Source organism: Peromyscus californicus, unplaced genomic scaffold (genome assembly GCF_007827085.1).
Source record: "Peromyscus californicus insignis strain IS unplaced genomic scaffold, ASM782708v3 Scaffold_4__1_contigs__length_199733344, whole genome shotgun sequence".
NCBI classification, from domain to species: Eukaryota; Metazoa; Chordata; class Mammalia; order Rodentia; family Cricetidae; genus Peromyscus; species Peromyscus californicus.
In genome coordinates, this window is record NW_026294562.1 from 120,117,126 (window position 1) to 120,133,715 (window position 16,590).

The 16,590-nt window shown below is 46.6% G+C and overlaps 1 protein-coding gene across 1 annotated transcript in view; it reads left to right on the forward strand.

Moving 5' to 3' along the window:
* Positions 1-6,357: 6,357 nt before the first annotated feature.
* Fsd2 (fibronectin type III and SPRY domain containing 2) overlaps positions 6,358-16,590 on the forward strand; it is a 33,577-nt gene continuing 23,344 nt past the window's right edge. Inside the window, exons 1-5 of the mRNA XM_052711849.1 lie at positions 6,358-7,105; positions 7,489-7,584; positions 12,905-13,135; positions 14,224-14,246; positions 16,129-16,250. Of these exons, the coding sequence (XP_052567809.1) occupies positions 6,476-7,105; positions 7,489-7,584; positions 12,905-13,135; positions 14,224-14,246; positions 16,129-16,250 (1,102 nt within the window). The 5' untranslated portion in view covers positions 6,358-6,475. The remainder of the gene's footprint in view (positions 7,106-7,488; positions 7,585-12,904; positions 13,136-14,223; positions 14,247-16,128; positions 16,251-16,590) is intronic.

A 16,590-nucleotide genomic window follows, 5' to 3' on the forward strand; every position in this document is an offset into this window, starting at 1 on the left:
CCATTGCACCCTCTCTCCTGAGACAGGCATCCTGCTAAAGGACCAGCTACAGAAGAGAGATGTTGATGCTTCAGTAACTAGGTTTGGCCTTTGAACAAAGCTATAGAACTGGACGCTCAATTGCTGACTTTGACGATACCTAAGACTGTGTCACCTAAGAAGGAACAGAAGTCACAGGCTTTACTGGGTCTTCATTCAGAGGTAGGGGAGCAGTTCCCACACTGCAAAGGATGATGGGGGAGAAAGCAAGTTTCCTTTGATTGCCTACGGAGCTGTTTGCACAAAACACTTGGAGAAAACCCCAGGACTGTGAGGCATTTCCATTCTGGCCCGGCCCTGGCAGTTCTAGCCCTCTACATGTGGCCAACCATCTGAGTCCTGGGTCTCCACCCCCACAGTAAATGAGGTACTTCAGAGCCCAGCATGTGACCTCTCCTGGTGACACTTGAGTGGTAAGAAGCAGCAAGGCTGCTGTGGCAGGTCTATATTTGGACTGTCACTCATGGCAGGCCTGTTGCTATTTGTGGTGGGAGCTAGCTCATATTACCATCCAGCTTTGGCACCCTGTTTCCTAGGGTCGACTAGGCAAAGTCAGCCTGCAGAGCATGCAGAGGTCACCAGGAAGGGGAGCTGGCTGAACAGAAATCCAATTTTCCAGCAGAAACCTAGGACCTCGGAGTTAAAAGACGAATTTATTGGCCTTTAAATGATCAGGCAAGTTTGGGGATTATTATATTTTGTAATGCAAACTGTATTATCTCACTGTAATAACACAGCCACTATGTTAATGGACCATCTTTCCTTTAGCTGGGAAGGGATATCACAGGACGCTACAAATGTAAACTACACCAGACAGAGGCCATGTTTTCCATGCTTTCTTGAACTTGCAGAATTCATATTGCCTGAATGTACCAAGCATGAAAAGTCTCTTAAAACTTGGGAGAAGGTGACAAATCTTTAAAAAAAAAAAAAAATTCTTGACCTGTGTCTTTCAGGTGTTTTAAGTGCAGGAGTTCTGGACACACCTATCATTTGGCTATGGTATTGTCTTGATAGATACTTTTAGATTTGAACGTGCCAATGCATTCTGAAAGCTCTTTATTTCCATGCTTTGATTCAAACATCAGTGCTTTTGCTGCTGTTTTCTGAGTGAGCGGCAGGCAGCCTGCTCTTGAGGAAAGCTCTGGGGTCTGTGCTGGGCCTGGGAAACTGGTCAGAACCATTAGCTGCACTTCAGGAATTCTAGGAGCTATGCAGATGGACATTTATAATTATATGCGGAATGATGGCCCTCCCATCATGGTCTCACCTCTAGGGAATTATTTTCAGTAGATTCTCTGATGTGCTCAGGGTCCCAAGAAGGTTTAAAAAAAAAAAAAGGAAGGAGACTTTTCCAGTTAAATCATCTAAGACACATCTCACACATAAGACTTAAACAAATGTCTTCTTTTTAAATAGATTTCTTTTCAATTATATGTATATGTGTGCGTGCACGTGGGTATGTGTCCATGAGTACAGGTCCCCATAGAGGCCAAGGGTGTCAGAGCCCCGTTGAGCCGGAGTTACAGGCAGTTGTGAGCAGCCTAGTGTGTGTCCTAAGAATCAGACGTGGATCCTTTGCAAGAGTAGCAACATGATAAACAGCTGAGCCAGGACTCCAGCCCACATGCACCTTTTTAAAGCTGCTCTCTTATAGCAGATGAAGCGTCTCCTAATGTGTGCAAGATAGACTAGTTTATTGCTGTCCTCCCCTAAGGCTTCATTTCATACTTGATAAAATGACAGTTTGTAGTCAGTGTTTCCCCTCCCCACGTTCTGATTCCACTAAGAAACTGAAGGAAACCTGAGAAGTACAGGAGTTGAGGGGAACTGCATGCTGGGGTTGTCCTGCAGGCTTCATGCTTCACTGCTGAGCACGCAGACCAGATGACATTCACACCCAGAGAGCAGATGCTGGTGTGGAAGGCTGTGCTCATTAGCATGTGCGTTAAAGGACGCTCTGTTGGTCTTCTTGTTGGAATCTCCCCGTGGCTCAGTTTGGTACTTTGAGCTCCATCTTTGAACACACACTCGGAGGTGCAAGTTTTATTTTTAGAGAGCTTATCCTCCATACACGGGAAGCCTAAGGTTGGATCTCAGCTCTCACTGGACTGGACTGGTGGCTAGCTGTCAGCACAAGACTAGATGCAGCGGAGCCAGACAAATCCTTATTAAACTGATCATAAAGAAGACCCTTGTCTTCCCCAAAACTCAGTTTTGACATACTGAAATCTAGACATTGAATTAGGGGTCCTCCAACCCTAAAATACAAAGTCTCTGCCTAGGCCACTTGAATGCTTTTGTGTAGAGAACGGGGATCTCATTAGGCAATGTCTCCAGCTGAATATGAGGGTACTCGGCCTTCTCCATCATCAGTCAAATGTTCCTACAGCAGCTGACTCCATGTTGCTGTGGCCTTTCACTCCCATCCCTGGTCCCCACACTCCAGGTGTCCAGGTAGGAGGCTTCTAAACTGGCCCAGGTGGGAGACGCTGCTCCAAATAATTTTTTTTCTTTTTTTTTTTTAAAGGTTTATTTATTATGTATACAGTGTTCTGTCTGCATGCCTGTAAACCAGAAAGGGCAACAGATCTCATTACGGATGGTTGTGAACCACCATGTGGTTGCTGGGAATTGAACTCAGGACCTCTGGAAAAGCAGCCAGTTCTCTTAACCGCTGAACCATCTTTCCAGCCCCCCCAAATAATATTAATAACAAGAACAGGAACAAAAGCATTGGGTGTTTACCGACAGCTTAATTTGAGCCAAGTGATATATAGAACAGTTCACATACTTACATCATTGCACTTAAATGCCAACCTTATGAAGCCGATTGCTAATTAATCCATGAAAGTGAGGTCTAGAGAGGTGGTTTTGCAATGTCACACTGTCAAGGTATCTCGAAGACAGAATGTAAACCCAAGGTTATCTAAATCTAGAGGTCAGTGGATTTGGGGAAGGGAGAAGGTCTGTGTGTGTGTGTGTGTGTGTGTTAGCTACAGATTCTGTACCCAGAGCCAGTGTTCATATTAACTGGCCACTCACAACACTGGGTGATACCAATGAGTTCACTCTGGTTTGGGAGCTGGAGGAGGCAAGCGTCACACTATTAGTGAATGGGTAGAATGGTTGGTCTTCATGGAGGGTGTGGCAGGCACTGGCTGGGTAGGGGAGATTGGTGGCTAAGGAGCCACAGAGAAGGAAGTAGGAAGCTCTCAACAGGAAGACCCTGGGCAAGATGTAACTGGATGATACTGAAGGGGTGGAAGGAGCACAGATGTCCACTAGTGAAGGTGTGTGTGTCATCACTTTGAGAGTGAAACACTAGGAATGGGGGTTACACCAGGGATCCCAAGGAGCTGAGATGGGCCAGTGATGGAGCCTCTAGAATTCAAGATGGCTGACTACGCATCTCCATGTCTGTGCCAGGCAAACACCCACTGCAAGAGCCATGGGGCCCACAGTCAGAAATCTGGAGAAAAGATGGCGTAAGGAAAATTTCTGCTTACAGAGTGGCACTCAGGTGTGATATTAGAGCCTTGGGGAGAAACTGTGACTTTAGTCTATGAGTCCAGAGGCTAGGCTTAAGGAGGGAGAAGAGACCTGGGATACCAGGGGAGAAGGAAGGCAGCATCTTTGGGAAGTCATATCCCAGCCCCAGATGGGGCGATAATCACTTGATTGTCTGGGATATCCTCAGGAGCAGGACCGTGTCTCACTCCTTGTGTCTAGGACCTGGTGTCCTGTTCTCTGGAATCCACACTTTGCCAACCCCAGAACCAGTCAGTGCTGGAGCAATGAATGAGACCCAGTATTATAGTCCAAGCACACGGTGAGATCAGCAGAGCTGGCAAAGGATCCCAGGATCCCCCTAGATGATAACTCTGAGAGTGAAGACTTCCTGGTCATTCTACATTGCCAAGGTGACCAGAACCTCTGGAGTGACTAGGGGCTTGAGAGAGTTGAGGCAGCAGCCAGGGGCCCAGGTGGGGTGAAGCCAGGGTATCTCTGAAGCCCAGACTTGCTGCTGCTGTTGTCTGAGATGTGGCCCCTGGGGAAGGCTGTGTGCTCATCTTCTCGGGTTCTATTTCCAGATTACTGGCCCTCTTCTTCATCACCTCTCCTCCCCATGAGTCAGAGCTCACAGCAAGTATTAGCAGGGAGACCTTATTTTCATGCAGTAGGAATGCCCGATTAGCTGAGCATTCAGACATTCAGGACTGAGAAAGCAGAACTCACGGCCTCTTAGAAAAGACTGAATTGTTTGGTTGAGAATCATCCAATAAGGAGTAAACGGATCTAGGATGGATCATGATGAGACGGACCGAGTTTAAGTTTCCATGGCTGGGAGGCAGTTTTGGCTTTGGAAACCATCAAGGGAGAAATGGACTTTCGTGCAGGCACTGTGCATGGCAGCCTGGAGGAGCTGCTGATCCTCTAAAGATTTGTTATGTAAAAGCATGTTCTATGTTAGAACTGTCATTTGTTGATCATCTCTGATGTTTTCTTCAAAAAAAATATGCATATAGGACTTGGGACCTAATTTTTCCTTATTTTTTAATAATCACAAATCTCTAAATAATAAGTAAACTCATTTTTCTATTGAATCAAGTTACCAACATAATTTTCAGTTGGGTGTAAGCAGAACAGCATGTAGACATCACAATTTTTGGTAAATAATTTAAAAATAAAATGGAAATGCATGTGTGTGGGGTGGGTATATGTGGGTGTTTATATGAGCAAGTGCACGTATGCACATGTGTGTGTAAGGCCAGATGTTGACATCAGGTTCCTTCATTGATTGCTTTCCCCATTATTTTTTGAGACAGAGACTGTCACTGAACCTGGAGCTCATCGATTGGGTCAGGCTAGCTGATCGATGAGCTCCAGGGATTCACCTCTGTCCTGCCCCCACCTCCCAGGGCTGGTTTACAGAGACACATAGCTGCTCCTGGCTTTCACATGATCTGAACTCCAGCCCCACCTCCCCCGACCCCCTCCCCAAAGTGCTTATGTGGCAGGCACTTTACTGACTGGGCCATCTCTCCAGCCCTAAAATGCATCTTTTAATAAAGTGAATGGGACTTTTTGTTTATTTGTTTTTAAAAAAACTCATGCCCAAGTTTGAAAATATCACATTCTAGAATGCAACAGGAATGAGTTTGTATTTTTTTTTTTTTTTTTTGGTTTTTTGAGACAGGGTTTCTCTGTGTAGCTTTGCGCCTTTCCTGGGACTCACTGGTAGCCCAGGCTGGCCTCGAACTCACAGAGATCCGCCTGGCTCTGCCTCCCGAGTGCTGGGATTAAAGGCGTGTGCCACCACCGCCCGGCTGTATTTTTTTTTGTCTTGTCCATACAAACACAGAGTGACCATGCTCACCTACATAAGTAGATGGGAAGGGAAGCAATTTATAACAATGCCATTCCATTCTGTCAGCTCTTTCTGAAATGTACGCCAAAATTATATAATGACCTATCATGAACATTTATTTTAAATAACGTATCAGCTGACAACTTGATTAGATCCTCTTGCAATTTTGTTGGAAGCAAAGAGCTGAAAAGCACTTACCTTGAAAAAATTTTTTTCTTACCCATTCATTAATGTCACTCACTCTCAGCATCGATACTGATCCTTTAGAGTCCTTTCATCTAGTCTCCTGGAGGTTTTATTAAATTCCCAAGCAATGAAATCTTACTGTGCAATGTCACAGTCAGAATGCACAGGAAGGATATTTTTGCTTTTATAATAAAGAAGAGAAGGGCTCTTGAGAAAAGAGAACCTCAGATGCTGGATCATTCCCAGGCAAAGCAGCTCCAAGAAAGACTAAATTCAAGCCCGAGGATCTGAAGCTGTTAACCCCTCTTAGCACTGGTACCTGCATTCCCCACAGAAAGCCTCATATACATGTGCCGCGGTGTAAAGATCAGTACTATCAATGCCGTCTTTGGAAGGAGCCTGAATATGAACAAAAGAGAGAGAGGGAACTGGTAGCAGAAGGGAAAGAAGGTTATATTCAGGCTGATATCATGCATACTATTATTCATAACAAATTATCCTACAGTTTGATTGCTTAAAATAACTGATATTTATCATCTTACTTAGTTTGTGAGGGCCGAGGATTGAGACAAGGTCTTCAGTGTGACTCTAGTTTGGGGTGGCCCTCCCCATGCACCTTTCTGCAACAGGGTCTCCAGCTCCCTCTGCTCACTAGCCAGCCTTGGGTCACCTGTGTCTCCGCGTGTTTTCTTGATTGTTGAGTAATTGTGAGACAGTTCCAGCCCGGACAATTTGGTGAATTTGTTTGCCATGATGTGGGCTGTGACCATAACTTCTTCAATGAAATCTGAACCCATGCCTTCTTGGGAACTGATGTTCATCTCTTCTGTGTCCTAGGACTCTGAATATTCACTGACTGAGAAGGATTGTTCTGTATCAATGGAGGAGGAAACAGGGGAGGAGCCAGGGCTGGACAGGTCAACGGCCTCCAAAGACTTCCACTTTTATCACATGGACCTGTATGACTCTGAAGATAGACTGCAGCTCTTCCCAGGAGAAAGCAGCAGAGTCAGGAGAGAAGTAACCCAGGCTGAACTGACCAATGAGCCGAGAGGGGCAGGGGACAGTAAGAGTCTTCAGAATGAAGTGGATGAGCTTGTCCATTTATACGGACTTGAAGATGATCACGAGTTAGGGAATGAGTTTGTTGACGAACACAGACTGGGGACTCTGGGATATCCTTCTTATGGGATGAAGAGGAGAGACCCAGCCAGGGAACAGAGAGACTGGGGGCTTAGCGGTGAGACAGATGAGGCCGAGGACCTGGGCTATGGAGGGCAAGTCCTTCCCGGCCAGTGCCAAGACCTTCGGGAAGCTTACAGGTACACACATGGCCGTGCCAGTGAGGAATATGAATGCTATGTCATCCCAGAGGAGGAGGATGAAGAAGAGCCTGCTGACATCTTCTGTGTCACTTGCAAAACTCCAGTAAGAACTGTTGAGAAGGATTTTGAAATACACAAGGAACATGAAGTAACACCGCTCAGCAAAGCACTGGAAAGCGCCAAGGTAACACGTCTCCTTCTGTCTTTGTCTGGAGAGCGTATGTGTGGGCAGGGAATGCATGCTAAATACCTCTGCAAGGATGGAATGGGGGACTGGAGAGATGGCTCAGCAGTTAAGAGCACTGGCTCCCCTTATAGAGGACTTGGGTTCAATTCCCAGCATCCACATGGCAGCTCACAACCACCCTTAACTGTAGGCACACGGGATCTGATGCCCTCTTCTGGCCTCTGTGGTCAACACACACACACACACACACACACACACACACACACACACACACACGATGTACAGACATACATACAGACAGACATTCATATACATTTTTTTTTAATTTAAAGAAGTTAGAACAAACATAGCATTGATGCCTTGTTCGTCCTGTTCCCTAGGATGAAATTCACAAAAACATGTGCAAATTGGAACAGCAGATTATTGAGATGGAAAATTTTGCCAGCCACCTGGAGGAGGTGTTCATTACGGTGGAGGTAAGAACATGCTTGGTGAGTTCATCACACATGTAGCTCCTGTCTGTGGCCACATCAAGCAGATGGTCCTAGTGAGCTACCGAAGCTTTTTCCTTGAATGTGAGGTGTCACCTGCCCCCTCCCCTCAGCTATCCGTAGACCTTCCACCACCCCTGGGCAGCCACAGAGGTGATGGTCACTTGTCTGCATCCTCTACTCTGTCCTCTATGTCCACTAGGTGGGAGAGGCTGATGTGTGTGTATCTCCAGGCCTACTACATGGGATGTTTCAAAGCAAGTGTATTATACATGTTTATTGCACAGATAAATAAAGCAGAAATTTTAAAATCAAAGTGCCAATTTGTTGCAGTAACGCCTGCACTACCGCCACCCATTCACCATATCCGAGCGAGGGGCTGTGGACTAAAAAACAGAGACAAGAGACAGCCAGTTATTCGCCACAGCAGAATGCCCAATGCTGTTTATTGAAAGAGGGAGGAAACCTTAAATACAGGCTTACAGCACAATGGGAGAATCCCAGAGGGCAGAAATTCGCTACCGAATGTTCTACATACTTGCATCTAAGCTGTTAAAGCCCAATATGCAGGATACACAGACAAGGAACTTCCCTTAAGCATTCAGGAGGGTGGATACTGGCAGGGAATTAGCATAGGGAGGACGTCTGGTCAAGGTCGGCAAGCAGGCAATGGCTTTATTCAATATGGGAGGAGACCAGGGCCCTACACCAATTGCATGGGGTTTATATATAAATTAAAAATTTAATTAAAAAATGTTTTTAATTCTGACAACGATGACTCCATGGTAGCACAATCCAGACGGTGAAATGAACAGCTTTCTTCTGTCCTTGGAGTTGGTGTGGGGTGGGGTTCATGTGCACCTGTGTATACAAGTGTACATGCACATGTATGTTCATGCATGTGAAGGTCAGAGGTCAAGTCTGGGTGTCTTCCTCAGCCACTCTGTACCTTATTTTTTGAGACTGGGTCTCTCACTGACATTGGAGCTCTCTAATTTGGCTAGCCTGGTTGGCCAGCAATACCTGGAGATCCCCTGTCTCGGCTGCCCTCAGTGTTTGGATTACATAGGATCACTGCTGCACCTGGCTTTTTTTTTTTTGGTTTTTTTCGAGACAGGGTTTCTCTGTGTAGCTTTGCGCCTTTCCTGGAACTCGCTTTGGAGACCAGGCTGGCCTCGAACTCACAGAGATCCGCCTGGCTCTGCCTCCCGAGTGCTGGGATTAAAGGCGTGCGCCACCACCGCCCGGCAGCACCTGGCTTTTTATGTAGGTGCCGGAGACCCAAACTCAGGCCTTCATGCTTGCATGGCAAGTGCTCGACCCACTGAGCCACTTCTGCAAGCCCCTGTCCTTGGCGGGCTTTTTGTTTGGTTGGTTGATTTTGTCCTCTTCTTTTCCTTTTCCTGCTCTTGGCCCCAGCCTGAGATTCCCTTGGGTACCATCTGATCCTGCGTATAACCAGTCATGGCAGGCTTCATGTTGTTGCCTCGATCTCTGGAGTTTTAAATTTTAGGTCTTCGGAGTACCATCATGTCACTGTATTCAATCAGGTGTGAACTGCCAAGTTTCCTCCCCTTTGAAAATGTTTGTTGTGCATCATATTCATTGTACATTTTATGTTACACCAGGAGGTTTTCACACATGTATATAATGTGTGTTGAGCATGTTCCCCAGCTCCACTCCCCTGGGGCTCCCCCTTAATATCCTCTGTTCCCCAGACTCTTTCATGCCACATATACATACATGATTTTATGAATCTATGTAAGATTTAGGAACCACAAATGAGAGAGAATGTATATTTGTCTTCTGAGACTAGCTGAATTCATTTAATTGGATTATCTCCACCAGCATCCATTTTCCTGCAAACAATCCCATTGTGCATATACACATTTTCTTTGCCCATCCCTCTGTTGATGGACACCTAGGTTAGTTCCATAACTTAGCTTTTCCGAATAGCCTCAATAAACAGATATGCAAGTGTCTGTGGCAGGCTGACTTGGACCAAATGGGAGATGTATTTTCAGTTTTTGAGGAATCTCCATACTGATTCCCAAGGCATCTGGACTAGTTTACATCCCCAGCAGGGGTGTATGTGGATTTTGTCCACACACTCACTGGTATTTATTTGTCAAGCAGGTTTCAGCTTTTCATGCAGCAACACCCCGCCCCTGCTGGTTCCCATTCCTCAAACACAGACACACTTCCAGCTGTGCATGGGTTAGACAAATCAGTATCTGTGCTGTACCTTTTAACTTAGCCATTTTGCAGGCTTTGCAAGATTGGTAAGAACTCAGACCTCCAAGACTGGTGGCTGCGTTCTGGGCCGAGTGTGTCCAGATTCTTGGTCTGTTATTAAAAAAGGAAATGAAAACCCACACAAATTGCCAAGTAGCAAGAAAATTTTACTTAAAGCAAAATGATAGAACAGATTAGAAATACACTGTTTATACTGACAGCAGGACTAGGCATGGTGGCACATACCTTGATCTCAGCAGGCAGGTGGATCTCTGTGAGTTCAAGGCCAGCCTGGTTTACATAGTGAGTTCCAGGAGAGTCAGGGCTATGTAGAGAGACCCTGTCTCAAAAAAGGTTGACAACAGGATACATGAGTGAGAGTACTCATACTCATTATTGTTGGGGGGGTTCCCTTTATGGGGTTCAAGAAGAGGTATTTGGGGGTTCCCTTATGGGGTTCAAGAAAAGTGTATTGGGGTTCCAATTATGGGGTTCAAGAAGAGTTTGGTCATTTGAGCAATTCGCTATTTTACTGACAGTCTTAGATTACATGAACCTTAGTCACTGCCCATATCCCTTCGCATGATGCATCTGATTTTAATCAGTGTGCATGCCCTTTTATACATAAGCATAAGAAGGTAAATACAAGCCGGGCGGTGGTGGCGCACGCCTTTAATCCCAGCACTCGGGAGGCAGAGCCAGGCAGATCTCTGTGAGTTCGAGGCCAGCCTGGGCTACCAAGTGAGTTCCAGGAAAAGGCGCAAACTACACAGAGAAACCCTGTCTCAAAAAACCAAAAAAAAAAAAAAAAGAAGGTAAATACAACATTCTCTCTTCTCTCTGAAAGTTCACTTTGAGGACACAGTTTAACTTAATATGCTTGCAACCAAATCCAGTCTAGGCCAGATCAGTCCATTGCCCATAGTCCTGGATTGTGTTCTAGGATGTGTTAGAATGGAAGTGGGTGTTATCAAGGGTTGCAAAGAGTAACTATTTCTATTTTCAAAGCATGTATATATGCAACTCTATGCAAACAGGGGTCCTAGATTGCTAACAGGTTGCTAGGTGCATTGTTCAGAGTCTAGGGGTGTGCAGAGCCCAAGACAAATGGAGTCCAAGGCTGCTAAGCTATTCCCTGTGTCTGCATTGCCTCAAAAGGGACTCCTCATCCTTTAAGGCCCCCTCTCTTCCTGTTCTGACATGGGAAGAACGTACGTTCTTCATTCATGGACCAAGATTACTGAACTGGAAGCTGATCTTAGTTGCCCATTGGCCATACTGTCCCCTAGAGCTCCACAGAGCAAGAGCAAATCCTCTCTCCTGGCCAGCTTTAGTTAAACACTCATCCTTGGCCCTCAGCCTTAAAGGGAGAGAGAGAGCGCTGCCCCACTATCCTGTGGATGGAGTGGGAAGGATGGAAGGCCTTCTACTTCCAAGCACAAGGTGGTAGGAGGAGGGGTAAGAGTGAGCTAGCCAGGGCAAACATGTTATGCTAGGACTGGAGAGATGCTCAGAGGTTAAGAGCACTGTTGCTCTTCTGGAGGACCTAGGTTTGATTCCCAGGTGGCTCACAATGGCCTGTAATTCTAGTTCTGGGCATCTAATGCCCCCTTCTGGCCTCTATGGGCACTGCACCCATGTGGTGCACAGACACATATGCAGGCAAAATACCAAACTTTTTCCTTTTGAGTTCCCTGTGCTCTATTCTGTAGTCTGTCATCTGTCATACTCTCAGATCCGAGTATCTTCATCCCAGTGAGGACACCAGGGACCTTCTGTTATCACCACTTGAGATTCATCTATTTGCTTTACCCTCTCACCATTCTGAGTGAGTCTTATGCACACTGTAGGTGCTTAGTAACAACTCTCTGAGTGACTTCTAGAAGTCTCTTCTTTGGAAATGTCCTTGTCATTGGATGAAAGTGGCAACAGTCAAAAACCACTGAGTTTCACATGCTTCCAGTGTGAGAAGTGAATACCAGAAATCTATCTGCTCTACTCAACATTTCCCAGCCTCTGTGTTCCCGGTTTAAATACTATAGGTATCAGCCGGATGTGGTGGTGCATGCCTGTAATCCCAGCACTTGGAAAGCTAAGGCAAGAGCATTGCTGTGAATTCCAGGCCAGCGTGGCCTGCATAGTGGGTACCAAGCCATATAGGGTCACCTAATAAGATGCTGTGTCAAGAAAACCTACAGATATGTAAACACCAGACATACCAGATTCAATGTCTACATTCTTCCTCCTGCATTTCCTCATTCATCAGGCAGTGCCGTTTGCCACAACCCTTTCTTCCCTGCTTCCATATCTCTCCTCACTGGCATGAACCGAGTGGGTATACTCCTGGTGTGTATATAAGCCATGTATCAGTTGTGGGGGCAGATATCGTGAGATGTGAGAGCATGGGAGGGAATGGCAGGTGGACATCTCCCAGGGCAAACATTTCTGCCTTGAAGTCAAAGCTTCCAGCAGCAGGCTGATTAACCATTGATGAGCTCCCAGGCTGGTTGCTATGGTAATAGGAGGTCACTGAAACAGGGAGAGGATTGCAACATACTGCCAGGAAAGATAGCGGCACTTTCTGGTGAGGGTGTTCAGGGCTGGGGAGAACACATCTCAGCTGGTGAAGTTCAAGGACCTGAGTTTGACCCTGAGAACCCACATAGAAAATTTGGGTGCGGCGACACATGCTTGTCATCCCAGTGCTGGGAGGCAGGGAGAGGAGGATCTCTGGGGCTTGCTGGCCAGCCAGCCTAACCTAGCGAGCACACTCCCTGCCAGTGAGAGACTCTGTGGATGACACTTGAGGTTGTCCTCTGGCTTCCACATGCACAAACATGTATGTACGCATTCATGTTCATATGCATTAACTAATTAAATAATTCCTGGGGATCTGAGAAGGAGTCTCCTCTGTTTTCACTCCCCCAGCATCCACTCCAGCATCCTGCTAAGAGATGGGATCGAGTGAAGGGATGAGCAAAGCTCGGGGCAGACGAGTTTCATGTCCCCAGTGGCTCTAGCCAACGTATCACACGCACTAAAATGATGGTTAAGGTCAACTGTCTTGCAGGAGAATTTCGGAAAACAAGAACAAACCTTTGAGTCACATTACAATGAGATTTTGGAAACCCTTGCTCAAAAGCACAAAGAAAAAATTCAAGCTCTAGGAGAGAAAAAGAAAGAGAAGCTGGAAGCTTTATACGGGCAACTGGTCAGCTGTGGAGAAAACCTTGACGCCTGCAGAGAGCTGATGGAAACCATAGAGGAGATGTGTCATGAAGAGAAGGTGGAGTTCTTAAAGGTCCGTGATGAAACAGAAAGGAAAGGAACAAAACCATGAGATGAAATCCCAGGTCCAGTCCAAAGTGGGCTAGCCTACCCTCTCCGCTCTCAGAGGTCTGAGTTGACTGTGATGGCCAACATCTATCTGATGTCCACAGTGGGAGGCTGTCCCTACCTCTCCACATCACTTCATTAGTGGCCAAGCAGGCAGGGACACCCAGTCCTTTCCTTCCACCACTCCCCAGGTACATCCAAGCTTTGTCCCTCTGTCCCCTGATCATTGACTGTCCCTTGATCATGGAGGCGAGCAAAGACAGTGTCCTGAGACTTTTCTGGCTGCCTCTGGTGGCTTCTCTAGGATCTCTGGGAGAAAGTTGGTTCAGGTTAATAAGGTACCTTAAATTGCCCTGTGCCAAGGCAATTGTAACTTCATACATATGCCAAAAATATCCACTTCTTAATTATATTATACCAAATCATATTAAATCTGGCCCAAACCCCCATATAGCAGAGTTATGGGAATTTCAACCCCATTTAGAGATCTTGCAAGGTCCCATGAGGCTATGGGGCAGACATGGTTTCACAAAGAAGTCTTCAGGATCTCTTAGATGCTAAGTATGACCCCCTCATTGTCCAAGCTCATAGCTACTCCTCAAAGCCCAATCATACCTCCTTCTCACCACCATCATGGTAAGAGACCCGTGAATAAAGGTAGAGAGCAATCTGGCAAGAGCTGTGAGAGGAACCGATGCTCACCCTCTTGAGCCAGTGGTCCCCTGGTGCCACCGTACCTCAAATACAGAATGTAGAAAACAGCGCATTACTGATGATGCATTGTAGACAGCCACCGTGTCTTACACCAGAGGAACCACAAAGTAAACAATGGTGTTTCTAGGCAACGATCCCTTGCAGTCTTTGTAGTCAGTGGTCCAAGGGACCCTGTGTGACCCGGGAGGTGCAGGACTGTGGAGGGAAATGCACAAGCATGGTGGTTTTGTTGGGGTGATCCTCCCCACTTTCATAATTTCCAACTTTAAAAAATTTACACTTTATATTGTTGAGAAAAATTATTTCCTAAATCGGTTTAATATTTTCTTTCCTTTTCAGGATGCAGTGGCTATGACTGACAGGTAATAGTTTTGTCCTGACCTGGCTTCTGTTTCTATTCCTTTCACTTCTAGACTCCCCTGGGTCATCTGCTTCCCTTCTCAGCTCCGGTGACCCCATAAATAAAATAGTCCCGACTTCGGAATGGCAGTGTGGGGTCAGTAGGCCCTTTGGTGTTGAATCTTAGAATCTCTGGGCTGGAAGGGAACATGTATGGTGAGGCCCACCCAGCAAGCCTGCGCTCAGGTCCTCCTCACACACGAGAACTTTGACTCACTGGGAGAAACTGAGGACTGGAACATGTCCCCATCTCTCTTCAGTCCTTGGTCATGTTGTGGCAGAAAGCATGTATAGTTTAAAGTCATACACAGCGGAGCGTGACCCCTGCTTCCACAGTGACCTTGGACAGATCCAAGTCCAATGTCCCACCTTCCCTATTTACAAACAGGGGCAGTTCTGTGAGACCTTACTAAGACAGTGTCCATAAAGCAACATGGGAACTTAATAATGGAAGGGCCTAAATACACGCGTTTTGGCAAAAATGGACCTGGACTTCAAATTCCATGTGTGCCACTTAGAAGCCTCGTGACTTCCAGGGAGCTGGTGCAGGACCATCTGGAGCCTCTGGTGCAGCAACGTGAGGGCTCCTGACCATATGGAGTGTGAGGCTCCAGAGTAGAACCCCCAAGTGCATGTGGGGATGTGGAATGATGTGGGAGTGAAGGAAATGTGGGTCTACATCCTGCTGATATGTGGATTTCCCCCCATTCTTAGGCCCAACCCTTCCTCTTGCCCCTGGGAGGGATTAGACCAACATTTCTCAACCTGTAGGTACAATCCCTTTGGGAGGGTCAAATGACCCTTTCACAGGGGTCACATAAGACCATCGGAAAACACAGATTGTTTCCATCACAGTTCATAACAGTAGCAAAAATACAGTTACGAAGTAGCAACAAAAATGATTTTATGGTTGGGGGTCACCACAACATGAGGAACTGTACTAAAGGGTCACAGCATTAGGAAGGTTGAGAACCTCTGGGTTAGACATTAATGGATGGTTTGGATGGGAAGTGTTCCCTGAAAGGCTCATGGGCTGAAGGCTTTGTCCTTGAAGAAACTATGTTCAGAAGTGGGGTTCTGGGGAAATGGTTGGATCAGCAGAGCTCTGATCTCATGAATGAGGGTCCTTCGATGGGTTCGTAATTCTATGGTACAATTGGGAGGTGGGGGAGTTGAGGAGTTGGAGTCTAGTTGAAGGAAGTGTGTTACTAGAGGTTTGAAAGGTATATCTAGTCCCCCTTCTTGCCTCTCTTTGCTTCCTGGCTGCCCAAGATAAGCAACTTTCCTCCATTTTGCCCCCACCCACCCCCACCCCCACCATGCTTCCACCGAAGGCCTAAAGAGCAATGGAGCCAGCTGACTGTGGACTGAAACCGTGGGCCGAAGTAGAGATTCCCTCCCTTTTAATTGCTTATCTCAGTGATTTGTCAAAGCCACGATGTTCTAGTGAGGTAACCTCCTGGCCCATCATCAAATCAGATAGCAGAATCCAGAAGCATGTGGAGAAATGCAAGTTTGGCAAAGAGGCCCTCCATTTCCTCCTAGTGACCTAGCACTAAAGACGTACCCTAAGAAGAAAGCCCTCCATCTTTGTATGAATTTGTGTTATTTTTTAAGAACATGCATGAGTGTTTTGCCTGCATGAATGTCTGTGGATCGTGTGTATACCTGGTGTCCACAGAGGCCAGAAGAGGGTGTCACATACCTTGGAACTGGGGTTACAAAGGGTTGTGAGCTGCCATGTGGGTGCTGGCAATTGAACCTAGATCCTCTGGGAGAGCAGTCAGTGCTCTTAACTGCTGATCCCACTCCCCAGCCCCTGGCCATGTCTTTTCATACCCACAGACTGGGGAAATTCCTGAAAACCAAAACAGACGTGGAGCTCTCTACACAGCCTGAGTTTGAAGACCAGACCTTGGATTTCTCTGATGTGGAGCAGCTGATGGACTCTATCAACACCATTCCAGGTGTGTGTGTGTGTGTGTGTGTGTGTGTGTGTGTGTGTGTGTGTGTGTGTGTGTGTGTGAGAGAGAGAGAGAGAGAGAGAGAGAGAGAGAGGAGAACATGAATGGACCTAAAGGGACAGTATAGTAAGTGGAACAAACCAATCACAGAAAGATAGACACTGCATGCTTCTCCTTCCGTGAGGTGCCTGAAGAAGTCAAACTCACAGACTCAGCCATGGTGGCAGCCCCGGACTGGGGTGCAGCCCCGGACTGGGGTGCAGCCCAGGACTGGGGAGGGAGAGGTGGGAACTGCTGAGTGAGTAGAAGGACTTATTCTGTAAGGTGAAGAAGATCTGAGCAG